The sequence below is a fragment of the Mustela nivalis genome (genome assembly GCF_964662115.1).
Source record: "Mustela nivalis genome assembly, chromosome: 1".
In the NCBI taxonomy this organism is placed as follows: Eukaryota; Metazoa; Chordata; class Mammalia; order Carnivora; family Mustelidae; genus Mustela; species Mustela nivalis.
The window spans coordinates 58,413,622-58,441,393 of record NC_139020.1 but is presented as its reverse complement, the minus strand read 5'-3'; the positions used below and the strand labels follow the sequence as shown (position 1 = coordinate 58,441,393).

General features: G+C 34.6%; 1 protein-coding gene across 2 annotated transcripts; it reads left to right on the top strand.

The window, feature by feature from the left end:
* Nucleotides 1–2: 2 nt before the first annotated feature.
* Nucleotides 3–27,706, top strand: ATG3 (autophagy related 3). Of its 2 annotated transcripts, XM_082734073.1 has the most exons (12): nucleotides 3–501; nucleotides 4,131–4,172; nucleotides 7,947–7,996; nucleotides 10,730–10,800; nucleotides 12,312–12,419; nucleotides 16,174–16,223; nucleotides 18,408–18,489; nucleotides 21,923–21,957; nucleotides 22,206–22,361; nucleotides 23,135–23,262; nucleotides 25,710–25,778; nucleotides 27,437–27,706. In XM_082734073.1, the coding sequence occupies exons 1-12, from the start codon at nucleotides 430–432 to the stop codon at nucleotides 27,516–27,518; spliced, it is 945 nt and encodes a 314-aa protein (XP_082590199.1). In that variant the 5' UTR covers nucleotides 3–429; the 3' UTR covers nucleotides 27,519–27,706. The 2 variants fall into 2 exon arrangements, with proteins under 2 accessions (XP_082590199.1, XP_082590200.1); XM_082734074.1 differs by lacking the exons at nucleotides 3–501; nucleotides 4,131–4,172 and adding an exon at nucleotides 4,345–4,509.
* The last annotated feature ends 66 nt before the right edge of the window (nucleotides 27,707–27,772 follow it).

Sequence of the window (27,772 nt, the reverse complement as noted above, 5' to 3'; positions counted from 1 at the left end):
TCACGTGAGGCCCAGGTGGCGGCGGTGGTACGGCGAGAGAGAGAAGGGGAAGCCGGAAGGGGCGCGAGTGAAGCCTGGCGGAGACGATAGCTCCCGAGAAGGAGAGGGGTGCGCGTGCGCCCGCCTCTCCCCCTAACTCTCGCCTGGTCCCTGCTGTCCTCTCTTGCGGCCAGGTGACACCTAGGCCCGGTCCGCCACCCACTGCCTGGGTGGCGAGCAGCGCGCGCCCTGCCCTAGCGATTGGCGCCGGCCGCCCCTCCCCCTCGACCAGTCCGTCCCGTCGCGTCCCGTCTTGTCCCGTCCCTTCGGGTGCCGCCGGCCGGGTGCCGATGCGCGTCGGCTGCAGCGGGGCTTTTTTCTGACTCCTGGTCCCTTGCCCGCCTGCCCTTCCCGCCCCGTCGCGGGGCCGGCCGCTTCTCCGGCCCCAGGATGCAGAATGTGATTAACACGGTGAAGGGAAAAGCACTGGAAGTGGCTGAGTACCTGACCCCGGTCCTCAAGGTAAGCCAGGCCGGGCTTGCCAGGGGCTGTCAGGTACACGCTCAACTCCGCAGGGACTGAGGACTCGGCGCCGGGAGGGACACCGTGTTTTCCGGCGGGGAAAAGTGTAGGAAGGTGGTGAGGGAGGGACACAGAAAAGGGTGCAGCCCCACTGACGTCTTAGCCAGCTGTTCTCTAGGTTTTCGGGCTCCTCAGGTAAACTTGCAGCGACGTTGTGGGCGCATTGCTGTCGCCACCCGTCAGAACCCGGCGCATCTGGGTACGTCAAGTTGGAAGGTGGTCGGCCTCTAAGTGGATTTCAGAACGTTAAATCTTAACATTGGAAAGTCTTTTAAACTTTTTAAACGAGGGTTTTGCTTACCTTTTTAAAAACGAAATCAGAATTGGGTACTAAAATGACATGTCACTATTTTCTGTCAAATTTCATAGAAAGTCTCTTATAAAAATAATTAAAATATTATAACAATTAGGAGTTTGAAATAGTAAGTGGTGACTGAGGTCCCCTCTTAGATTTCAGAGGAACAAGGTGAATGGCAACATTATCTCTGTCAGTATGGTTGAACCCAGCTAACAGCAAAGCTTCCCTTTCCGAGTTTTTAAAATAGCCGAAAAACGATTTGTAAATCCTGGACTTCGTGGCTAATAAGCAGTATTATCCTAGATATATATTGATATATTTACTCGTTTGGTTTTTTTTTTTTTTTTTTTTTTTGCTTTATCAATCATACGGCGTTTTTAAAATAAAAGTTGTAATAGATTAGCTGTTTTAACGGTGACTAATTTTCAGAGATAAACTTCTAGAAGTACATTCAAGTTTTTAGTCATTGTAACTTTTTCCTTTCTGATAAGTGAACAATTAGAATACATGAATAAGGAGTTCTTGCTTAAGTGCTTGTATTTGTTTTTTCAGCTTTCAATGAAAATTTTACGGATCTTAACTGTGGGGATGAAATATCCTTGGATATGGTTGGTCCTATTTATAAGAAGTATTTTAGTATGCTAAGAATAGTGGATAGTTTTACTTTGCTCCCTTTCCATGACAAAGGGAAATAATTAGTCGTGTACTTTTTTATATTTATTTCCAAGACTGATTTTAAAATGATACCTTGTTGGGCCAAATTTGAAACAAAAAAAGAAAAGTTTATAAATGAAAATTCCAATTCTTGCTATGCTTATATATATATAAATATAAATATATATATATATATTTTAAGATTTTACTTATTTATTTATCAGAGAGAGAGAGTGAGAGCGAGCACAGGCAGACAGAGTGGAAGGCAGAGGCAGAGGGAGAAGCAGGCTCCCTGTGGAGCAAGGAGCCCGATGTGGGACTCAATCCCAGGACGCTGGGATCGTGACCTGAGCCGAAGGCAGCTGCTTAACCAACTGAGCCACCCAGGCGTCCCGCTTATATATTTTTTTATTGTGAAATTTTTTTGATTAATATTAGTCAACTTTGAAAACAATTTTGATGTTTGAATCAAATTATTATTTTGCATGTCATTTTTCAGAAACATGTCTACCTAGATATTCAGCATTCAAATAATACAAGATTGTTAAACTCTATTAGTTTCAGAGAGAGAAGAGTAAAAAAAAAGTTCCCAAATTAAATATTAAGCTTATGTTTTAGGTGCTCATGGGTGGCTCAGTCAGTTAAGTGTCTGCCTTCCCCTCAGGTCATGATCCCAGAGTCCTGGGATGGAGCCCCAAGACTGTCTCTGCTCAGCAGGGATTATGGTTCTTCCTCTCCCTCTGCCTGCTGCTCCCCCTGCTTTTGCATGCGCGCGCACGTGTGTGTGTTGTGTGTGTGTGTCTGTCTGTCTCTCTCTCTATGTCAAATAAATAAAATCTTTAAAAACAAACTTCTGTTTTACTAGCCAGTTGTATTTTACTGAACTTATAACAGGATTGTATTTTGAGTAATCATTTTACTTACTCTCCAAACTTAAAAAGTGTTAGCTTGTCAGTATATACTTACCAGTATGTATTTTCATTAGTAAGGGAAGCAGAATTATTGACCCTTTCCTTGCCCATCCCTGTTTACAGAGAGAACCCTTGTATTTTCCTGCTAGACATAAGAAGCAAGGAGGAAAAACTAAATCCTTTTGAAAGAAACAATGATTTATCTTAGCAGGTAGAAATTTAAGAAAAGTCATGGCATAGTAAAAACCAAAGTCCTTATATGATCTTCATGCCTCTACTTAATTGGTAGAGGTCCTTATCTCAACTGCTACTTCATTCCTTGCTCACTTTTGCTTGAGCCAGTCTGACCTCTTTTTTACTCCATTTAATACTCCATTTAATACTCTGCTGCCTCAGGTTTTTGTATTCGCTGCACCATCTGCCTAAAATGCTCTTTTACAGTCTTCTGGCTTGTTCATTTTAAGGTCACTGCTCAGTAGTCACCTATCAGTGTTTTCTTAACCATCCTATTTATTTGTTTAGTTGTTTTTTTTGTTTTTTTGTTTTTTTTTTTTTAGTTTTAGAGAGGTGGGAGGAGGGAGGGAGAAAGAAAGTCAAGCAGATTCCACACCCAACGTGAAGCCCAATGCAGGTCTTGATTTCATGATCCGGAGATTAGACCTGAGCTAAAACCAAGAGTTAGATGCTTAACCAACTGAGTCACCCAGGCACCCCTATTTTTTTTTTTTTAAGATTATTTATTTTAGAAAGATAGTGCCTGTGTGTGTGAAGAAGGGGAGCAGAAAGGAATACAGAGAATCCTTAAGCAGACTCCCCACTCTGAGCATGAAGCCTGCCTTGCCTTGGGGCTCCATCCCAGGACCCTGAGATCATGACCTGAGCAGAAAGCAAGAGCTGACCACCTAACCAACAAGCCACCCAGGCGCCCCACCATCCTAATTTAAATAGCCATCTCTCTCCTCCACCCCTGACTAGTTGCCTTGCTGCCTCATTTTTTTTCCTTGTGGTTTTCATTACCATTTGGCTTTCCTCACTCCACTAGAGTTTAAACTCCTTATGAGGACAAGGAGGAGTTTGGTCTGTTTTATCCGCTCCTATATCCCCATTACTTCAAATAGCGCCTGGCATATAATGGTTATTTGGTAAATACTTGTTGAATGAATAATCCTCAATGAATCCTTCCATTTTTGTAGCCTGTACTACAAAATCTTACATTTAATTTAAAAATTAGAAACATCTGGTAAATAGCATCTTTGCTTTAGAGGAGAGAATATCGTATCAATATCTTAGAGATAATAATGGGAAAGGATTAAATGATTTATGACTTCTAGATTTGGTTTCTAATGTTACTCAATTGAAATGAGATGTTGAAGATGTTGGCTGAATAATAAGATGTCCCTAAACATTTTTAAGACATTTTTACTGTTCTGTAAAATAAAGATATTTGGTCATTTTACAAAATCATTGTATGGCGTAATGTTTTTCCAAAGAGCTTTGTTCTGTTAAAGCGATGATCAAATTGTAATTATTTTAATGTCAGTTACTTTCGTTAGACTTGTATGTTCTTTGGGGTTAGGTACCAGTGATAGATTCTTTTTGTGTGTGTGCTCTTTTGCCTGGAAGGGTGCCAGGCAGATACTTGCCCACAAACATTTTTAATTTGAAAGTGAAAGAATATAATATGTTGTTCTTTTTGTTTTCTTTAGGAATCAAAGTTTAAGGAAACAGGTGTTATCACCCCAGAAGAGGTGAGTATTAAAGATTTTCTGAAGCTATTATATTTTATATTTTCCTGGGGTGTCTTTCTTCTTTATAAGAAAACATCTTAAACTTTAATCTTGAGTCTTTTGGCTTTATTAGCAATTTAAAAGGGATTTCTACTTCCCATAAGAGGATGTAACTTCCCTCTCAGTTTGCCACTTCTCATATTTCTCTGTAGTTCCTCTTTATTTAGAAATGGAGGTGGGAGAGGGAATGGAAAAGATTCTGATGGTCATTTACCCTTCACCCATATTTGTGTTGTATTGAGGCTATACAATGGGCTCTGTGGTGTTTGCTGTTGTCTTTCCTCTGTTTACATCAAACGTGAGTTTTTGTGGTTTTCATTTGTAAACTTTGGCTCATTGCTTGGGTATTAAATTTTCTTTCAGTATTTAGCTTAAATATTTTATTGCTACATAGTTAATGCTGATTTTTTTTTCTCACAATTCTTTTACTGTTTCTACTAACCAACTAATGTTGAATCTGTTTAATGCTGAAACTGATGTCTATTTTATAGGGGAGTTGTGTTTTATTGAACTTATAACATAGAACTTTGTTTTGAGGAATCATTTCACTTGTTCACCAAAGCTATATAATAAAAGCTTTCATTTTCCTTTAGGTAGTTTATTCTGTTATCCTTCAAGAAATAAATACTGTTCTAAACATCTTTTTACATTCTAGTTTCCTCAATAGTTATGGCTGCATCAGACTTACTTTTTAGTCTTAATAAATAGCAAAGAATTTATTTAAGTATCACCTTTAACTTTCATTAAAATTACCACTCATTGGCAATAGAACTTTACTTACTGTTTTGAAAGAAATATTTTGAATTGGGGCACATTTTACGATCTGGCTGTTGCTGTAAATTCTAAGACCTCAAGCCTAAAAATTAATGGATCTTTCAGTTTTCAATAGTGATGGAACCTCTTGAGTCCCAAATCTTTGTGAATTCTGAGAATGGTGTGCTGAATTAATCTGTTATCCAAATATATATATATATATATATTTTTTAGTGAAGACACATGGTGGAATAGAAAGAACATAGGAGATCTGTTTTCTAGACCTATTTCTCTTAATTTCTTTTCTGATTTGGGCAAAGCTAAGCTGTGACACAGGCCTCATGTTCCCTTGTCTGTAAAATGAGGGGTTTTGTCTAGACATTGTCTAATGGACCTCTTCTGCCTTAGGCACAATGAGTTTAATACCTGGAATGTCACATAAAACTAAGTTTTTTTTTTTTTTTCTTTTTTAAAGATTTTATTTATTTGACACAGAGAGATCACAAGTAGGCAGAGAGGCAGGCAGAGAGAGAGGAGGAGGCAGGTTCCCCAGCGAACAGAGAGCCCGATGCGGGATCCCAGGGTCCTGGGATCATGACCTGAGCTGAAGGCAGAGGCTTTAACCCACTGAGCCACCCAAGCACCCCAAAACTAAGTTTTGATATTATTAACTTTTCTTGCCAAACAGAGATGTAATTTAGATTTGGCTCTTAAAACTATCTGTAATCAGGAGCAGGAATGGAAGTTTGCTTTTCTTCTTACACTCTTTGGCTTTATCTATGGGAGGATGACTAATTGGTAAATAGATGGTTGACCTTAGAGATGCAAGTCTGTGGTCTTTGGATAGATGAATGACACTTAATGTGTATCATTAAGTAGTTTATGAATTTCCTTCTTTTAAAAAAAATGCAAGGCAAAACTAGGTCAGCTGGGTACCCACCTCATATGCTGGATTGAGATAGAGTACAGTTACCGGATTGAGTTAGAATGAGTCCAGAGGACGGAAAATAAGAGATAATTTGCTTTTGATAACAGATAGAGTTGATCTATTTATTTGTTTTCTCTTACTGTTTCTGGGCTTCTGACTATTATCCTTCAGCTCTCTGTTTTCTTTTGAAGTACTGTGTTTAAAAGAGGTGTAGGCATTATAGAATACAGAATTGCCTGACTAAAATTACTTTAATATACATACGTATGACTTAGGTAGAGTATTAGTAGTAGAATAGCTTGAAGGGTAAAGTTCCTGACCAAAATGTTAATAACTGGTTTTATCTTGGAGTTACTCAGTATTGTATTTAATCACCAAGAGAAAGCTGCTGCAAGTGATACTGAGAATTGTGAAATTTGAGTCTGCCTTATGTTTTGTTTCATTTGAGCATGTGAAGCCTGCAATAATGACCATTGCTAATGAGGGCAGATGTACACATGTACTAATTATATACGCAATTCTATGTTCCTTAGAGTTTTTCTTACCTTCTGGTGTTTTGTTATTTTTAAGGAATTTTAATTTATTTTTTAAATAATCTCTACACCCAGCGTGGGACTGAAACTCAAAACCCCAAGATATGAGTTAGATGCTCTGCCATCTAAACTAGCCAGGTGCCCCTATTATTTTTTTAATAGATGCTCCTGGAGGTATTAGGGAATAAAATATTAGAGTCTTGTGACAAGGCAGTATCGTTAGAGAATTTTTAAATTTTTAACTCTTTGTTTTGCTTGCATTTTGTTTAATTAAATTCTCCTTTTTTGGTGATGATAAATAGTTCTTGGTAACCGCAGAGTTGAAGGTAGCATCTGGTTACAGTGACCTAAAATCCTTAAAACTTAGGGAGGGAGTATTGTTTTCACTTGGGTTTTTGTCTTTACCTAACTAGTTTAATAATAAGATTCTTTGAAATAAAAGAACAGAAACATTCAAAAAGTTGCTGTTGAGAATATGCTGCTAAATCTTGTTAATGTATCTTCTTGAAAGAAATTACTCTTAGAAAACTTACTTTATAAAATTTTACTCTCAAATGAAAATAGAGTATTATATATAGACATTCTTTTCTGAGACAAACATTGGAAGATTAAAGGTACTGTTTTTTTTTTTTTTTTTTTTTTGCTTTGTAATTAACCACAAACAATACATGAATTTAAGTTAGAGCTATTATAAAATAGAATTGGGAAAGTGTGTGTGTGTATTGCCCGAATTGGGACACTGCACTTAACCCTTAAGAGACTTTCTTTCATTTTCTCTCAAGAATAAGCAGGATTTCTGTCTTATACAAATATCAGGTCATGCTCATGTATAATGGAAATTCTCAGAAGGTTAAACTCTTCCTGAGTCTGTTTTTGATTCCTGAAGAAAAACAAGAACTTGTTCAGTGTTCAACCTGCCCAGAAAGCCTAAGGTGTTAGAGGATTCAGTTTGCTTCTAACTTTTCCTATTGTTTGGCATTACATTTGTCACTCTTGTTAATGTGAAAAAGCTTACAAAATGGGCTTTATCCGAACTTAAAAAAAAAGAGAGAGAGAGAAATGTGCACTATGATGTCATAAACTTCTTACATCATAGGCCTATATCCTTTTCTCAAAGATCTCCATTGAGTTTTTAGCCCCTAGCAGTAATCTGTCTTCATCTTATTTATCCATAGAATGTTTTTTTTTGAAATTTTAAGTCCTGCACTGTTACTTTTATTCATTTCATGATGTTGTATCCTTTTGGCATTATTTAATCCAATTTAAAAATTGAATTTAAAATCAATAGCACTCAATGTTTTTTTCTTCCAAAATTTAAATTTTACAGATGTAAAAAATGTTGCAGTTTTAATAATAATCAAGAGCCATCACAGTGGTAGAGCAGGTTTGGTGCTGTTTGCATTTATATGATTATTGGGTATCAAGCTTACATGGGATGATCACTTTGGTATTTTATCATCTTATATTCAGTGATGTTAATTTTTCTTTTTCCTTTTTATATTCCTTTTAAATCCTGAATAGTTTGTGGCAGCTGGAGATCACTTAGTCCACCACTGTCCAACATGGCAATGGTAAGTAATCTTGAGTCAGGAATATAAATTAGTAAAATGTATGACATTATAATTGCAGCAGTTTGCAAAATGGATTAGGGCATGAACTTTAGAATGACCAATTTAACTCTGTTCTAGTAGATTTTTCTGTTAAGCAGTTTGACCATGATACTTAAAATAAAGGCATGCTTAAAATAATACAAAGGCTGACTGACAAATTGGCTGTTATACCTGTTTTGATTTGCTCTGTTAGAGTAAAAGAGACATTTTTAAACTTCCTTTATTAGTATTCCCTTTCTCTATAGTGTCTGGGTCTGATTTTGTGGTGGATCTTTAAAAAATAATGTTTAAGACCAGCTCATTTTTTTCAAATTAAAATGTCTCCTGAATATTTTTATAACATTAATAAATCCAGATATTTTGCAAAGCCTTAGGATTATTAGTCATAAGACTTTCTATAAGGTTCAAAGTATGCTCCCATTTTAGGAATTGACTGAAAAGGAAGGTTCATGATACTCATTAAAGTTTGTAACTGGAAATCTGCTTGGTAATAGATTTTTTACATTTTTGGTTTTTCACTAAATTGTAAAAGTAAGGTAAAAAAAGTAATTTAAGCAACTTACCAGATCTTATGACATATTTTAAGTATTCTGAATAATAAGAGGATGTTTTAAAACAAATGCTGTTTCATTACGTTCAAGAACTTAGGGTAAAACCACCTGACTATGGCTGAGAAAGTGATCCTAGTACTGGCAGAGCTATTTTAATTAGGCTAGAATTGTTTTGGAGTTATCATCTTTTTTGGATATAAATAGTTCAACTTGTTATGTTCTTTTTTCTTTTCATTATAATTCCCTTAATGACACTTTTTCATTTGTGGTTGAAAGGTATAGTTTTAATTTGGGAACAGAGGTTCTAAACTTAATGAAGTTAGAACTGATAATATTTTCCTTCATATTCAGAGCGTAAATAGTTAAAACTATTTTAAGCCAAAGTTGGAACTCTCTTTTATCTGTGGCCTATTCTGTTCTCAGTTTTTGTATTTGACTCTTAACCCAAAATAGTTTTATTGCCTTTTATCAATTGTTCTTTGTCTTTCAGAACACTGTTTCTTAATGTACCAAGAAAAACCAAAGTGTCAGTTTCATTTATTTTTATGCCCTTGTCTTCCTTAACGTGCATTTCTATTTCATATTTAAAATTGAGTTAATATCATAGCAGCTCTCTGATGATTTAGTAAGGGTGATTGGTTTTTTTGGATTATAAATTATCTATTAAAATTATATTTGTCTTCATTCTAGTCTATAATTTTTATGTATTTCAAGTCAAATAGGTATATAAAATTAAAAATACTACCTGTTTTATAAAAGGAACTAATTTGGGATTTTCTTCAATATAATAAACATTCTCTTCAGATTTCTTTGTGATAGTCCTTATTTGTCTGATTAGTTCAGACATACAATTTATAGTATTGTTACAGAAATATGTTATATGGACAGGATAGTTTCACTTTATGAATTGTGATAGTTGAGGTATTATTTAGAACTCACCTATACCCTACTCCTTTGTCCACACTTCTGGCTAAAATGTAGGGGCCAAAGGAACATTTCATTTTAAACCTGTGCTAGTAACAGGTTATTTCCATGTTATAGTTTCATGTCTACAAGTGTCATCATGACCGTATTGTATGTTCTTCACTCAGAACTTCAGGCATTGCCATGTCATTATTGATTTTGACACTTGAGAATAACAGACACTAAAGAAGTCTAGAAGGCTACTAAGATAGTAGATCTTTTTCTGGCTTTATCTTGTGCTCAGATCTATGGTTTCAACTTTAGACTGAAGCTTTGATAAGGTGAATTTTTGTTCAGATGTTTGTGACAGGTAACACATGCCCCTCTGTCTCCAGCCAGTTCCATTAGGTTACCTGCAGAAGAATCTTAGAACAAATTCTTAGTAAGATAATCTAGAGTAGTTATGAAAAATCAGAAATGGTGTAGCTGCTTCTGACACACAGAGACTGTAGTGTAAGAGCAGGAGCCGTGGATTCACTTGCTCTTCTATATTCTGGTTTTCTGACCTTGAGCAGTCTGATTTTTTTTTTTTTTTTTTTAGCTAAAATGGGGACGTTAATATTACCTCTTAGGGTTCTGAGGAGTAAATAAGAATAATGCATGTTAGAGTTCTAAGTCGTATACTTAGCAAACACTCAGTGAAAGGGTTTTTTTTTTTTCTGTTTTCAGTCATATTTTTTAATATTATCATGTTGTGATTCAAAGCATCTTTTTTCTCTTTGTTCCAGTTTTAATCGAGTGGCAGGAACAAGGATTTTGCCAGCCACCTACTTTGTTATGTAATGTCCTACAGATATTTTTCTGCCTCCTCTAGAGCTGAAGATGAGCAGTACTTGAGAATTAAAAGTCTGAGATTATACTCCCTAGGGAACAATGTTTTCTTTTTGTTTAGAGGCAAACATAATAGTTTCTTAATAGTTCTATATTATTCTGTCTTTTTTGTTTGATATTTAATCTAAATTCTCTTAGGTCTCTCTGAGTCTCTTAGTATATTTCACTTACAATGCTATGTTTTTCCATACCCTAACATACATCACTTAACAACATCCTTCTGAAACTAGTCCTAAAACAGTTTTTTCAAGAGTGTGGATTGTGTAATTTTGATATTTACATGTGATATCTTCTGTCTTTGCTTTTTAAAGTAGTTCTTGTATTTTGGTGCTCTTTGCTCTTTTTAAAGGGCTACTGGGGAAGAATTGAAAGTGAAGGCATACCTACCAACAGGCAAACAATTTTTGGTCACCAAAAATGGTAAGAATTATATTTCATATATTAGTAAATTTTACATAGTTATATTTTTTAAAAATGACAGAAGAAAGTTAGCTTTTTTTTTTTTTTTTTTTTTTTTTTAAGATTTATTTGAGAGAGTTAGAGAGGGAGAGAGAACAAAAGAAACAAGAGAGAATCTCCAGCAGACTCCTGTTGAGCAGGGAGCCTGATGTGGGGCCCAGTCCCAGGACCCTGAGATCATGACCTGAGCTGAAACCAAGAGTTGGATGTTTAACCATCTGAGCCACGTAGGCACCCAAAACTTTAGTATTTACTGATCTTAATTTATGATTGAACCCATAGAGAAATTTGGAAATTTGATGGAACTCTGGGTTCTATTGCTAGAGTATTTTTTTCCTTATTTCATTTTTACCTCCTTCCTTTTTGTTGCTACTTTTTGCCAAAAAAGGTCTAGTTTTAAGATGTGGAAGGAATGGAGCCCAGCAAATTTGGAATTTGGAATCGCAGTTGCCTTTTTTTATTTTTAAGTTGACTTTATAATTATAAACTTTTTAGCTATTTGATTTTTATCTTCTTTAGACGTAAACATTAGTCATGAAAAATGAAACTGATACTATCTTTGATGGCTAAAAGTTCCAAGCTAAAGATTTATTATCCATTGTGTCTTTGAAAGATTGTCTTTAGGAACAAAAAATGTTTTTTAAACTACTAGTTTCTCATTTATGAAGTTAATTTGAAAACAGCTTGAGAAGGTTATAGTCCCTCTCAGATCACATAAAGTGCATTGATTTTTTTCTAATCTATTACAGAAAGGGAAAATATGTATAACATCAGTTTTCTTTCCTACAGCATATGTCTTATTAGAATTGATCATTTATAACCTTCTTGTTTTTTAAAAAAGTCAAGCAGTTAATAGCCATTTCTGGGCTCTACCTTATCATGGTTTTACATTATAATTGTTCAGTTTTAGACTTATGTGAATAATACCTGTTAATTGACACATATACCATATGAAAAACTTGGCTCCAGTATTGTATAAGATGGTAAAATGTAGCAGTTCAGTGAATTTTTACATTGGCTTATCCATTATAAATGCCTGAAACTTACATGAATTATGAAATACATATTAAAACTTACTATAACATTGCAAACTGGAGGTCACCTCTATCACCTCTGAGAATGACAGGTGGTCCCTTCCTGTTTTGAGAGTGAAGCTATTAAAATAAGGTTTTATTATTCATTAGCCTGAAGTTGAATAGTATCATCTCTGGCTGTAGCCTGCTGTTCTTCAGAGACCATCAGGGTAAAGAATACATAGAATATTTCCTTTCTACTTGTGTTCTGACAAAGCTATTTAGGGAAAGGTAAACCTGATCATTAATATGTCTGTGGGCTAAATACAACTTTTTAATCACTTTTATTAGAAGTGAAATATAATATTTCCTTAAAATAGAATAAATTATCTTTTTTCTAATAGATTTATATGAAGCAAATTATGTGCTAGTAACTGTACTTGTCATTTTTTTTTGTAGTGCCATGCTACAAGCGGTGCAAACAGATGGAGTATTCAGATGAATTGGAAGCTATCATTGAAGAAGATGATGGTGATGGGGGATGGGTAGATACTTATCATAACACAGGTAAGAGGAGAATAGAATACATATATTAGTTTAAATTGTTTTAAACATTTTCTAATCTTTTATTACAGTGTTGATTTAAAAACAACAAAACAAAGGATACATAAGGCACAGTTGTCCCAATAGACTTTTTTTTACCTGAAAAGAAGCAGGAAGACAAATTGGAAAAAAAGAAAAAATGCCCTTGGAGTATATACCAAATTTCTCTAGTACTGCTACTTTAGTAGCAATTTGAAAATACCTCTATCATTTTCTTTATTTCTAAAATAAGAAGGACAAAATTGCTGAGTATGCATACAGCTTGCTTTAGAATTTCTTATTTACATGTCATTCCATTGCTGAATGATTAGCTTTAGGACAGGAACTATATGTGTTTATTTTACTCAGAGACCTGACATTTTAAACTAGTTAGTTAATAATTATTTGTTGAATGACTGTAAGAGGATTGTAAGGACCACACTCCTTAGGTAGAGTCACTGTTGTATCCTCAATATCTGTCACAGTATCTGGTACAGAAGTTGTTCAGTAAATTTGTGTTAAAAGAATTGACTAAATTCAAGCCTTTTTAAGTTGTTTGTAAGTCTGAAGATGAATTTTTATTTCAAGTCCTAAAAACCTAGTTTGCCACTATGTTTATATAACTATGTAAATGTACATTAGCATATGCTGCTATGGCTATACTAACTTAGCCATACTAACTTAGCTATACTAACTTAGCTATAGCAGCATATATTAATCTGCATTTACATAGTTATATAAATATATTATATAAAGTACTATGAGTTAATGTCAGTTCATAGTTAAGTATAAGTTAATAGTTAATTTGCATAGTTTTATAAATGCCATTATGACTTAACTTTAATGAGGAGAACGTGTCCTGAGTTTAAATTGAGAATACTAAAACGTAAGTTTTCTCCCTTGAAGTCCTAGAAAGTATACCAGAAGTAGTACTAGAACAAGGTTTCTCAGCCTTAGCCCTACTAACATTTTGGGCCACATGATTCTTTGATGTAGCATTTTCTGTACATTGCAGAATGTTTAGCAGCATCTCTGGGCTCTGCCCACCAGATACCAGTAGTATTCACCCAGTTGTGATAACTCAGAATCCCTCAGACAGTGCCAGGTATTCCATTAAGGGCAAAATTGCTGCCATCAGTTGAGACCCACTGCAGTAGTCTAGGGCTAAGTAATCTGCTCAGGAAAAACTACCTTCTGAGGTCAGTTTTCCCTCTACTTTTAAAAAAGGACAGTATCATGTGTTTGTGATGATACAGGTGTAGATTCAGGGCTTGGGCTTCTTGATTTGAAACTTGTTTCTTGATGCTTAGTGTTAATGTCCAGGCCTTGAGAAAATAGTAGATTGAACAATTTTTTTTAAATGATTTCAAAAAATCATCCTATTGCCCCCACTGAGAGACTGGTAGATGGACTTTTTATCTTTTGACCTTTCTAAAATTGTTTAGCTGCTCTGCTTTAGTTTTCCTGTAGTGGAAGATTTGGGCAGTGGACTAACTAACTAGAGCCCTTAATTATAGCACTGTGTTTCTAGTGTCAAGTAAATGACTTATTCTGATGTCTGGTTGTATTCTATTTCTTAATCACTAGCTCAAAATCTAGGTGCATATTTACAAAGGCATTCTTTACAGAAATAAGTAGGCGTCAGTGTGATTGGATTGATGAAAATCTATTATAGAAATTCAAGAATTGAAAAATGTTTGCCGTGCTGGAGAGCTATCCTTAGAATTTTAGTTTAAACTACATTGTGATTTGATTAAAACACTGCTTCCAATTAACTTAGAAGGTCATGTGCCTGGTTCCTTATTCACTTCAGTTCTCTTTGCTTCATCCTTGCTTTTCATAGGTTTCTTTTATTTCTCTTAGCCTTTGTATTGGTCATGGTTCTCCAGAGACACAGAGAAATTGGATGTGTATATAGATATAGGTATATAGGTATAGATAGATTTATTTTGAGGAATTGGCTTACATGATTGTGGGAGTTAGCAAGAATGCAATTCACAGGATGAACTGACCAGCAGGCTGAAGATCCAGGTGAGGACTGATTATTTCAACTCAAGTCTGAAGACAGTCTGAAAGCAGAATTCTTTCTTTTTCCTGAGCACCTCAATGTTCCCTTATAAGGCCTTCAGCTGATTGGGTGAGGCCCACCCATGTTATAGAGCGTAATCTACTTTATTCAAAGTCTATGAATTTAAATGTTAAAATCTAAAAAACACCCTGACAGCTACATCCTGACTGGCATTTAACCAAACATTGGGACAGGATAACCTAGCCAAGGTGACATAAAATTAATCATCACAGTACTTGAGAATCTTACTCTCATTAGAGTCATTTGAGCTTTTTTTTCCTTTGCCAATATGTCCTCCTACTCTTAGAAGAGTCTGGTTTAGTCAGATACTATTACATTATTATATTTGGATGGATTGAAGAGGTTTTATTGTTTTTATCTATGTACTGGATTCAGTGAATCATTTGTAATACCAATTCATTGTGCTAAGATTTGGGTTTTATTGTTTTGAAATAATCAGATCTATTATGTAGTAATTTATAGAAAAACTATGAAGTAAAAGCTTTATGTTAGAGCTGTGGATTTTGACCTTTTATATTAGTGAAAGTGAGTTATTTTTTAGGTTGGAGATTTTAAGCAGATACATAAAGATTTTAGAAGATTAACAAAGGGGCAAAGCTTATTTTGTATGTAGGGTTGTTTTTGTTGTTGTTGTTGTTGTTTTGTTTTTTTTCATTAATGTACTTCATCCTGGTGAATTTCCGAATTTAAAACAGTGACATGGGGATGCCTGGGTGGCTCAGTTGGTTAAGCAGCTGCCTTCAGCTCAGGTCATGATCCCAGCGTCCTGGGATCCAGTCCTACATCAGGCTCCTTGCTCGTCAGGGAGCCTGCTTCTCCCTCTGCCTGCCATTCTATCTGCCTGTGCTCGCTCACTCTCTCTCTCTCTCTGACAAATAAATTTTTAAAAAAGAAAAAAAAAACAGTGACATATATTTTGAGTTAGAAATATTATTTAGCTGAGTTGTGGTGCTCCCATCTGCTTAATGCCACCTTCATTGACACAAGTAGGTTCAAGGTGGTTGCTTAATGAGGAGCAGTGAACAGAACATTGAACTAAAAGTTAGCACATATGGATTTGAATCCCAATTTCTTCACTAACTATGTGACTCAAGTAAGTTATTTCATCTTTGGAGACTTCGTTTCTTCACAGGGAGAAATGATTGATTAATTACCTCAAAAGATAGTGTTTCTAAGGCTGAAATAAGCTATAGAAACAGTAAAATAGAAAACCCCATATAAATGTGATATGGTATTACTACTTCTGGATGTCCTAGATTTCTGAAACAAATTACATTAGTATCTCCTTAAGAAAATTTTGATGTGTTTTTAAATAAAAATAAATATGAGTCCTATAGTCTAATGTGTTCACTTTGAGAATGAGTATGTATTAGATAGAGACTCATACTGGGAAAGTAAATGAGGAATAATAAATGAGTGATAGAGTAGAATATAATTCATAGTAAAATATCACATTGCTGTTTTTTTATTTCAATTTAAAAAGTGCTTTTGGTTTTACTCCTTTTAGAGTTCATTTATAAAATGCTAACATTGCCTCCTTGTTTCAGAGCAGTTGTGAGAATATAGGTAATTTTAAGCATTTATATATTTCTCAAATCTAGCAAATGAAAGATGTTTACAATTTTATTTGTTTTTTTGAATTTTAAACAGGTATTGCAGGAATAACCGAAGCAGTTAAGGAGATTACATTGGAAAGCAAGGTACTGGTTAATTAGTTACATTTGTAAATTCAGTGACATAATTATTTGTGTGTGTGTGTGTGTGTGTGTGTGTGTGTATTCTTATTCAAACTGATTATTTTCAAACTTTTTAAAATTCCAGTTGTTTTTTTCTTCTCTCACTTTCCTATATCAAAACTGCTGTTTCCCAGCACTTATTAGTCTGTTGTACAATTAAAAAAATTTTTTTGAGATTGTAACTGGTAAAAACTACTAATTTTCACCAATTGGTAAGGCTCCTAGGCTAGTTTAAAAGAAATCACTTTTTATTTTTAAGTACAAGTACCAAATGTTCTGTAAATGGAGACTTTTGAGGTTTATGTACTACGGTTTCTTAATTTACTGCTATTTTGAATGGATGATTTTGTTTTTGAAAATTTTAAGGTAAAACTTTAACATCATCCAAAAAATAATGTGTTTTGACTGAGTGAAAGCTAAATCGGTTAGGCTTTATTGTATGGTTTATTATGGAGTGGGGAGTAAAAATCTGTAACTGGGTGAAATTTTTGTCCTTGAAAATTTTCTATTCATACTAGAAAATGATTGCAGTTGTTTTCATATATTTATATTTGTTTGAAGTGATTTGAAAATAATACAAAATGCCTTTACCCTTATCTTTGCTTAATTATTTTGTTAACAGATCTCTTCGAGGATAGAATATTTGGACAGAGTAATTGACTTTTTTTTGTCCTTATGAAACATTTACTACAAGAGTTACTAGTTTTAGATACTCTTCTTTTGTATGTTTTTGTCATTTGGAACTTTTGGGATTCATAACTGGGTCTTAACAGGAAGTGTTAGAAACTAAAACAAGTGTTTTTCTTTTTTTTTTTTTTTTTTTTTCAATGTACAGTTTTATGCTTGCTAGGGATTAAGTTTCAGTTCATTGGCCTGAAAATTCATCTTTCTGAAATTCTACTTTTTGGAGAATTTGAACAACTAAAGAGAAATCACCAAAATGGCTTTTGCTCCTTCAGAAAATCTTGTTTACTCCAGCCGTTAATTGTATACACTTCAGACTTTGGGAATGATAAATGGCAGAGTGGTGTGGATAGCATTTGTTGATAGGTTTATGGTAATTCAAGAACTTCTTAAAAATTCAATAATGGTTAATATGGTACTTGGTATCCCACTTAACATTCTTATATCATACTAAAGGGTGACTGCTTAGAATAATGTACAACTTGAATGTCTTTCCTGTCATTTCCTATTTAATATAAAATTTACATTATTTTTTATAATTTCTTAAAATACTTGTTCAGACCCAAGTATTAATCTTTCTTATTGGTTTCTACTGTATTCTTCTGTTTCAAGTATGATCACCATAACATCAACATGATTAAAATTTCCCTTAATGATTAGTTTGTTAGATACTGGCTCATCTAATAATTACCCAGATACTATCGTCTTTGGTTTCACATTTTGGGTGTGGTAATGATAACATACAACTTAAGTTTCTAGTGGTAAATGGAGTCTTCTCTAAGTAAAATTGTACATTAGGTGAAACTAGTATGCAATTTTTTTACTTTACTACATTGACTTCAGATTTTTAGAATAATTGATTTTGTGAAATGATAATTATGTATTAGGCTTGTCTTTGGTATTATTCTTTTATTGTAGTGCAAATATGGTTTAAAAAATGAACTGAAATCTTACATGTTATAATAACTAAAGTCTGGTAATTTTACTTAATTCAGCCTAAAATATTGTTCACAAATTAGCATATGTTTCACTTATAATAGTTTAACTATTTACTAATAATTTGTAAGTTTAACTTACAAATGTATTGTGATTTACAAATATGTATCTTTTTTCTCCTTTAAATTATGTATGTAAATTATAACTCTGAACCAGTTTCCTAATATTAATGAATTGGTTAACAAAAATACTGTTTTTTGGAAGTGCAAAAATTGTTAAATTGTTAGCTTAGGTGTTGATGCTTCTATGATATCTTTTATATTTTTCAGTGACAGTACTTAGCACATCACTTTTTTCATATTTGGTTTATGGTTTTGTCATCTCCACTGGAATAGGAGTTTCTTGACGATAAGAACTGTCTTTACCACTCTTATTTTCTCAGTGGTTTACACGGTGGTGACACATGAGTGTTTGGTGTTTGAACTAATGAACATACTTGAGTGACTTTAAATATAATTTATTTCAAAGGACAGTATAAAACTTCAAGATTGCGCAGCAATATGTGAGGAGGAGGAAGAAGAAGATGAAGGAGAAGCTGCAGATATGGAAGGTATTTATGTTCTAGATTTTCTTTAATCACACTAGAATGTTGATTTTGAAATATTTATAATTGAAGTGGACAAGGATTATACTCCATTGAGTTCTAGATTTTAACATTAAACAGCCTAGAGAGAATTTTGTTTAGTTTAAATTTAGTTAGTGCAGAGCAGTCTTGGACTGTTGTACTTTTCCTAGGACATAGCCTTAAAAGCATTCTTTCCAGTGGGATACATCCTAGACATAAATCTTTAATGCAGTTAAAAGTTTGAAGATGCAGATTCTTAAGCTAATTCTTAAAAACTATTTCAGAGCAGAACAAAGTTTGCTCATTTATTGTGTATTTTCTTTTTCTTTTTTTCCTTTTTTTTTTAACCAAATACATAGAATTTATGGTGAGATAAAAATGTTCTTTAGGGACGCCTGGGTGGCTCAATTGGTTAAGCAGCTGCCTTCAGCTCAGGTCATGATCCCAGCGTCCTGGGATCGAGTCCCACATTGGGCTCCTTGCTCCGCAGGGAGCCTGCTTCTCCCTCTGACTCTGCCTGCCACTCTGTCTGCCTGTGCTCACTCTCGCTCGCTCTCTCTCTGACAAATAAATAAATAAAATCTTAAAAAAAAAAAAAAGAAATGTTCTCTAGCATGCAGAAGTGGAAGATGGTGCCAAGTATAGTTGAAGCACCAAAACAGCAAGTAGTGTTTGTGGATGAGGAGGTGACACATAGCCAAATTGCCAGAGTAGCCTTGACTCAAAGTACCTTTTCTTCTGTTTGTTTGTTTGTTAGAGAGGGAGAGAGAATACAAGCAAGGGGGAGAGGCTGAAGGAAAGGGATAAGCAGGCTCCCAGCTGAGCAGAGAGCCTGACTGGGACTCTGGGCTCAATCAGATCCTAGAAGTGCGGGATCATGACCAGAGCCAAAGGCAGACACTTAACCAACTGAGCCACCTAGGTTCACCTTAAAGGACTTTTAAGCTTTGTTTCTTAAATTACTTTTAAGTTCTCATGAAACCTAGGTGTAAATCTGTTCCTGAATTCTAGTAAGAGTTTTATCCTTATTTTTATGGTAAACTCCCCATCCTTTGAAGAAATAAAATGAATTACTTGTAACCCAAATTGCTCACAGCAACCTCACATACCATCTCTATGATCAACTTCATATCTAAGCCTCCATTCCAGATCTCCTGAACTTCAAATGTACATGTTTTTATTTTCACTTGCACCTGAATGTCTTATAATTGTCAGCACCACCTTCTTATAAAAGGAGTTTCTGGATTCCATCAGTCTGAATTGTGTAGTTACCCAAGCTGGGGTGAAGGGTAGACAGAATACTATGAGTAAAAATTCTTTTTAGAGTACAAGCTGTGGGACTGCCTTAAATACCTGCCTTCTTTTTAGTGTGTTTTATTACATTTCTCTTGGACAGAGCTAAAGGAAAAAAATTGCTTTATATGGGATTTTGTTTAAAAAAAAAGTGTTGATGGTATAGCAGGTAATATAGCAACAATTATTTTAACAGGCAATTTTCATTCCCTGTTCAATAAACACTGGGCAGGATAGTTATCTATGTATCAGGTACTGTTCTTGGTGCTAGAAATAAAACAGTAGATGTGATCTTATGGAGATTATATTCTAGTTATGGGAGACATAGAAAAAATAATAGATAAGCAATACAGATGCTGTATTAGATGGTTATAAGTGTTAGGGAGAAAAATAAAGGAGGGGAATGGGACAGAAGATCTTGGGAAAGGATGAGTGTTATTTTAATAGGTTGGTCAAGAAAAACCCAGTTGAGAACATGAGTTTTATGTAAAGCCTGGCAAGAAGTGAGTGAACAAGCTATTTGGATATCTAAGGAATTATGCAAAGGCCCTGAGGTAGGAGCTTGTGTGGTGTATACAAAATACCCATGAGCAGGAGCATCTGGCTGTTTCAGTCTGTAGAGTGTGTGACTCTTGATCTCAGGGTCATGATCTCAGGTTCCACATTGGGTGTAGAACTTACTTTAAAAAAATAAATGTGCTGTGTTCAGAGAGGAGCAAGCACAGAAGCAGAGAAGTAAGGCATGGAGTCAGTGAGATAACCGTGGGCCCTGGCTTTAATGTAATGAGATGAGAAGCCATTAGAGGGTTTTTCTAAGTAGAAAAGGAACTTAGAATGCCATACAACATTTTATTTTACTTATTTATTTATTTATTTTTTAATATTTTATATATTTATTTGACAGAGAGAAATCACAAGTAGATGGAGAGGCAGGCAGAGAGAGAGAGGGAAGCAGGCTCCCTGCTGAGCAGAGAGCCCGATGCGGGACTCGATCCCAGGACCCTGAGATCATGACCTGAGCCGAAGGCAGTGGCTTAACCCACTGAGCCACCCAGGCGCCCGCCATACAACATTTTAACAGAATCACTGTGAATGCTGTATTGAGAACAGATTGAAGAGGTTTAGGGACAGTAGTAGGCTGTTTTGATAATCAAGGCAAGAAATGATAACTTAGGCTCAAGTTGAAAGTGATGAGAAACAAAATTCCGGACATATTTTGAGGGTAGGGTCAAAAGGATTTGCTGCTGAGGGGGAGTAGCATGAGAGAGACAGAGTAGTCAAGTGTGACTCTAAGGATATTTGACAGTGTCTGGAAAGATGTCTTAACTGAGATAAGGAAAATTATAGGACTAGAATAGCTTTGGAGGGGGAGTTTGGGAGTTCAGTTTTGAATGTGTGCTATTTGCGACATATGTTAGTCATTCCAGTAGAGCTCTAAGTAAATAAATATCCAAGTGTGTAGCCAATGATAAATTTGGGAATTATTAGCATTTAAAGCCATTGAGACTAGATGAAATCATCAAAGGAGTAAGTGGATAGAGAAAAGACAAGGTCCAGAAACTGAGTCCTTGGCTGCTGTAGAGTTTTAAAAAGTTGAGCTGAGAAAGAACCGAGCATAGAAGATAGTAAAGGAGAAGCCTGTGAGGTGAGAGACACAGCCAGAAAATATAATATTTTAACAGCCAAGTAAAGTGTCAAAGAAGGTGGGGCTAAATCATCCAGATGGCCCTGTGTGACATCAGTTAAGATGAAAACTGAGAATTTACCCCTGGATCCAGCAACATGGAAGCCTATGATGATTTTAATCAGCACATTTTATGCAATTATGTAAATAGCCTTGTGTATGCGATGGAGTCACTGAGTGTCTGCAGTATCAGGATGCTGTTTGGTATTGCTAATAGGCTGTAGCTTGGACCAGGCATTGGCAAACTAACTTTCTCTGCCTGTGTCAGTTAAAGAATCTGCTGCTTTGGAAGTGTAAAATCAGGTCCCTCATACCTTTTCGATACCTTCATTTAAAAACAAAAGCAAAAGCCCAGGTTTTGAATGATACTCTGAAGTAATATATAGCTTGGTTTAGGAAATTTTCTTGAACTTGATTAATTTTTTGTTGCTTTTTAAACAGAATATGAAGAAAGTGGATTGTTGGAAACAGATGAGGTTTGTAAATTGAATTTTTAGTTAACATTTAGTTAACTAAGCTTGGGAATTAGTATTCCTAATAGTATCTTGATCTTTCTAATAAACCTTTATTTATATGTTTGTATTGGTTATAGTATATAATGTTTTAGCTTTGGCTTTATGTTCTATTTGTTTTTTAAAAAAATACATAGGGTGGGAAAAATATTTTCCTAATTGTCATATTCATACTGATTTTAATGGGTTTAAATTTCTTCCTGTATTGCCAGGCTACCCTAGACACAAGGAAAATAGTAGAAGCTTGTAAAACTAAAACTGATGCTGGAGGTGAAGATGCTATTTTGCAAACAAGAACTTACGACCTTTATATCACTTATGATAAATATTACCAGACACCACGATTATGGTTGTTCGGCTATGATGAGGTAAAAACAGAAAATATATTTTAATGTAAATGTTTCAAATTGTTGGATTTAATTTCTTTATCATTAGGTCTGTGGGTATATATTGTTGCCTTTTAAATTTTAGAAGTCGTTTGTTTTACAATTTCATGATTAATATTGAATTTGATTCTTTCTTTTAAGCTGTTAATTATTCTATGTGACAATAGCACTACTAAGAATCAAACAGAAATATTCTGTTAAGTATTTATTGCTTGGTCCCTGAGGGTTACTCCTTCAAAATATAAGGGAAATTGGACTTAATTTATTATATTAAATTTCATGGATATATAAGGCATTTACAGAATGATCATATTGGCATGTGTTTTTTTTCTTTAAGACAGAAAACCGTTTTTTTAATTATTAATTGAATTAAAGGATAACTGAAATAAAATTAACTTGCTTTAACCGTCATTCTTACGACTCTGAATGAGAAGCAAAAAAGTAAAGTGAAATACACCCAAAAGATGAAATAGAAAGTTATAAAATGTTTGACAGCCATGAACTTGTTTTTTTGTGGGATCTTTATTGCATTAGGTGGTGGCTGAAGTCATATAGCGTTGATGTACAGACTCCTCCACTCTCCTCCTTTCCCTGGTATAAGTGTATTATAAACTCTCTCCCCACAAGTCTGGTAATTCTAAATAGTCTGGAAATCTGTATTACAGGTGAGGTGGAGATAAATATATTTTAAACATGAAAATCTAGGCCTAAAATTTTTTTAATAGTGATTTCAAAACATTTTTTTATTGTTTCAGCAAAGGCAGCCTTTAACAGTTGAACACATGTATGAAGACATCAGTCAAGATCATGTGAAGAAAACAGTGACCATTGAAAATCACCCTCATCTCCCACCACCTCCTATGTGTTCAGTTCATCCATGCAGGTATGTATGTGTGTATGTGTGTTGTGTGTACTTCATGGATTTATTACCTGGGAATTCAAAGTGCCCTAACAGAAGAAATGCAGTAAGCAAGTATAGTTCTCTTTTGTCTTTCTTAGAAATGTTCTTATGCTAAAACATAAAAGAAAAAGGAAAAAGTCACCAATTTAAGTAAATTCATTAAGAATTTTTTTTGCTCTCTCTGTGTGTTTAATTATAGTATAGATCTTTGTGATTTTAGTACTATTTCTAGCTCCGAGAATAATTTAGAAGATGCTTTTTAGATTAAAAAAATACATATCATTTAGACTTGGTTTGCCCTATTGTGATGTAGCCACCCATGAATGTGGAATATGAAGTTATCTTTGTGTTTTTCTCCATGACCTATTTATCTCTTTTTATTGGTTAGTGAAGGGAGATGTATGCAGAGTTCTCTTTAAATTTTTTTTTTTAAGATTTTATTTATTTATTTGACAGAGAGAGATCACAAGTAGGCAGAGAGGCAGGCAGAGAGAGAGGGAAGCAGGCTCCCTGCTGAGCAGAGAGCCCAATGCGGGACTCGATCCCAGGACCCTGAGATCCTGACCTGAGCCGAAGGCAGCGGCTTAACCCACTGAGCCGCCCAGGCACCCGAGTTCTCTTTTCCTTTACTCTTCAGTTGAGAGATGTTCAGCCCTACTAAGTCAGGTGCATTTTATAATTTGGGATTTTCTTTTTATCGCGTTTAACAGTGATTTCAAAACATTTTTAAATTTTTTTTATGTTTTTTTTATTGGTTTTTTTATTGGTTTTTTATTTTTTTATTGAGCCAAATGAGTAAACGGAGCCTGTATGCATGATTTATTCAGTTATTTCTAATGGGTAGCTTTCGCAAAACATTGAGAAATTCTGGTAACAATATTTTTGAGATGAAAAATTTGGTATTCCATTGACTAATTTGATGCAACATTCTAGTTTTTAAAAATTCTTTAATATTTTCTCATTTTTTGCAGCCTCTTGATTCTCAAACTTTATCATATAGAAAGCCTTGTTCATTTTTCTAGCTTTTTTTTATGCCAAGAGTTGTTAAGATTGCTAACTGAAAAGCAATTCAAGAGTCATTAGTTTTAGTTTTATATTATCTAGAAGGTTTTTATTTTACTCTACCCACTCCTTTAGTGGTTTGAGGTTTTAGGATAGCGCTTATCAAAATGAGGCATGTCTCTCTCAGATGTAAATTTTAGTCCAGAAAAGAAAGAAGAGGTTTAACTGGTAATTAATGTTAAACATGTTAATAAATGACTGCTATGCAATGTAATGTAATAGGGCAAAAAAGCTGGGGGTCTATAAGGTGAGACTTCAAGTACATTTTAGGCCTTGCCATCAGATTATGTTTTTGGATTCTTGGAACTGATACATTTACTCTTATCTTCTAAGTTGCCTGCCTCTGTCATGAAGTTTATACTCATAAAAGTTGAAGCAGCATTATTTAAGCCAGAATATATCTAAAAGATCATTCTTTTGTGCACTGCCTTTCTCTCAGTTCATATACTTAGGCAATTACTTTGATAGCATTTTTCTGTAGCAAAGGAAAGACACTGGTTGACTGTGAAGAGATTTGTGGATTGGGCAAAAACTTCAGATAAACATATTTCTTTATATAAAGCCAAAAATCATTTCTAAATAGAATCAGATGGTGCCTGGGTGGCTCGGTCAGTTAAGCGTCTACGTTTGGGTCAGGTCTACCTTCGTCTCAGGTCATGATCTCAGGGTCCTGGGATCAAACCCTGTGTTAGGCTCCCTGCTCATTGGGAAACTGCTTTTCATCTCCTTCACCACCTCACCCCATGCTTTTTGTGTGCTCTTTGCCTCAAATTTAAAAAAAAAAAAGGAAAAGAAAATCAGATAAATTTTATAATATGCATTAGGACAAAGACAAACTATATAAACTTCTTAACTCTAACCAAGTTAAATTTTTTTAAAACCCAATTTTGGTTTATTCTCTTCTTAATATTTGAATAGTCAAAATGACAGCGTTTTAAAAATGTCCTTGTTTTTTTTGATTACCTGTCACCATGTAGCTTTTTTGAATTTTCCTGGTCTGATTCTTGTTTGTTTCTTAGAGCAGACAGTCCTTGCTCTGCAATTACACCCTGGCATGATTTCCCTTTCTCTGGCTTTCTGCTGTGCTACCCCCTGCCCCCACTCTTCCCACTCCTGTTATAGGAAATGCAGTGCTGTTGTGTTTTGACTATGATTAGACTTCAAAAATTTAGCCTGTGTTCCAGTAAAACATTGTATATGACTCTCAACCTGACTTGTTGGAAGGAAAATATTTTATAATATAACTAATGTTAAAATTAAATCACTGACACTAATAAGGTAGATTTCTTCACAAACAAAAACTTGCTTTTCCTATTTCGATCTAATTGATCTATGCTAATAATATTTATTTGTTCTTTTGCTTTTAGGCATGCTGAGGTGATGAAGAAAATCATTGAGACTGTTGCAGAAGGAGGAGGAGAACTTGGTGTTCATATGTATCCTTACCTATATTTGGTTCCTAGTATTTTTTTTCCTCTTTGGGAAATAGTGGTACAGTGTTAGTGCCACAGTACCTATAACTTGTTTTAGCCCTTCATAATGGAAGTCTTAGTACAAGTCTTTATTTGGGAAACATTACATTGTGATAGTTCTGCTTTGTTCAGTTGGTTAGCACATGTCCCTGTGAGCACCAGTCAGCTCTGCCTTGTTACAGAGCCTAAGGTCAGAATGTGCTTTTCTAGGCAGCAGCTTGCCAGTTCTTTTGTTTGTCCAAGAGGCAATGGCTAAGAGCATTTGAATATAAAACCTTTGCTCTTGATGGAAAAGAAACTCAATGGGCATAATTTATTGATGAAAAAAGAGTAACCTACTAATTTAGAAGATAACACATGAGTATCTTTCCCCTAAGTATATTTCCAATTTAACTGTTAACAAAAAATGTGCTTCCCTCATGTAAAAGTAAACTTAGGTTGTGTCATTCTAAGGTCTCTGAAGCAAAGAATTCAGTTTAGCAGATAGGCTAATTAAAAAGTAAAACACACAAAGTTTATTTCAGGTATTCTTAAAATACAGTTTTCTCCAGATAAAAGCACCCTTCTCATCTTACTATGATTTTCCTACTTAGCTCTCTGTGGTTGACAAGAGGAAACTAAGTCAACTGCTGGATACTGAAGTACATATACCTATAGCATGGCTTCATCAAAAGCAGCCCAAATCAGTGATTTAGATGCCAAATAATTTGAATTAATTTAGTGCTAGATTGATGTTACATTTGATTGTTCATGCCACTCAGTGTTAGATATAGACTGAGAGGGGTCACCTCTGTCTTGGAATTACAGATAAACTAAAGAGTTGCTAATAATATTTGACATTGAAAGTTCAAAACCAAGAACTTTTGGTCCAAACCAGATTTACTCCTGAAACTGTGTGATGCATAACTTGAGCATTTGTTTCTGTATTGGAGGCTAGGTAGCAACTTGGAAGATACTGTAGCGACAGTGGACTCTTTCTAATAAAATCTTGATTTTTTTTTCTGTGTTCCACAGTACTTAGAAATATTAAGAATTTAATGTTTATTGGGGGAATTGATGAGTCATTATTAAACACAGAGTCTTCCAAGTTTATGTACATAAACTTAGAATCAGTCCTTACAGATGGTTTCTGCTTTATTTTTTTCTCTTTTGCTTCAGTGCTTTTATATTCTTTACCCTGCCTTATTTTCATTCTTTTTTTAAATTTTTTAAAAAATTTTACTTTTTCAGTGTTCCAGGATTCATTGTTTAGAACGTGGCGTTAATAATGTGAAGGTTGCCTTGTTTCTAACATAACCTAGCAGACTAACAGTAAAGGAACCATTTCCCACTCACTTAAATATGAACACCCCTGTCCTTATTTTTATATCAAAATAATTGGGCTCCTGTGAACTCATTAGGAAGTTTCACATTCAAATATTAAATGGGAATGGGTTGAGCAGTCTTAAAGTTATAGAGAAACCTCATGTTGAATAGACACAAACTTGCATGAGTGAATTTTTTTAATATACTTGATTTAAGATTTTATCTTACATATTTTTTCTGAGAAATAGGATAACTACATGTTAGTTTAAATCATAGTACCATTTACCAATCTGTTTTCCTTAGCTAAAGACCTTTAGGTATCTTCTAATTTTCTTGAAGTTTGTACAAGCTGTCATTCCAACAATAGAATATGACTACACAAGACACTTCACAATGTAACGGAGAGAGTGTAGAATCTATCCTAATTATTGTTTCTGATTTTTAAACAGTTAACCCATAGATGTGACCATTGACCATATTCACCAATATGTACAATTTCTCTAATAAAGGGACTTATATGTTTATGCATTAAATAAAAAAGTTCCACTACCAGACTTATTTGTTTAATAAAAATGAGTGTAAAGAGACTGTTTTTCTTTCTTCTTATCAAAATATGGTAACAGTGTTTTCTTTAAATAAGAACTCTGGAAATG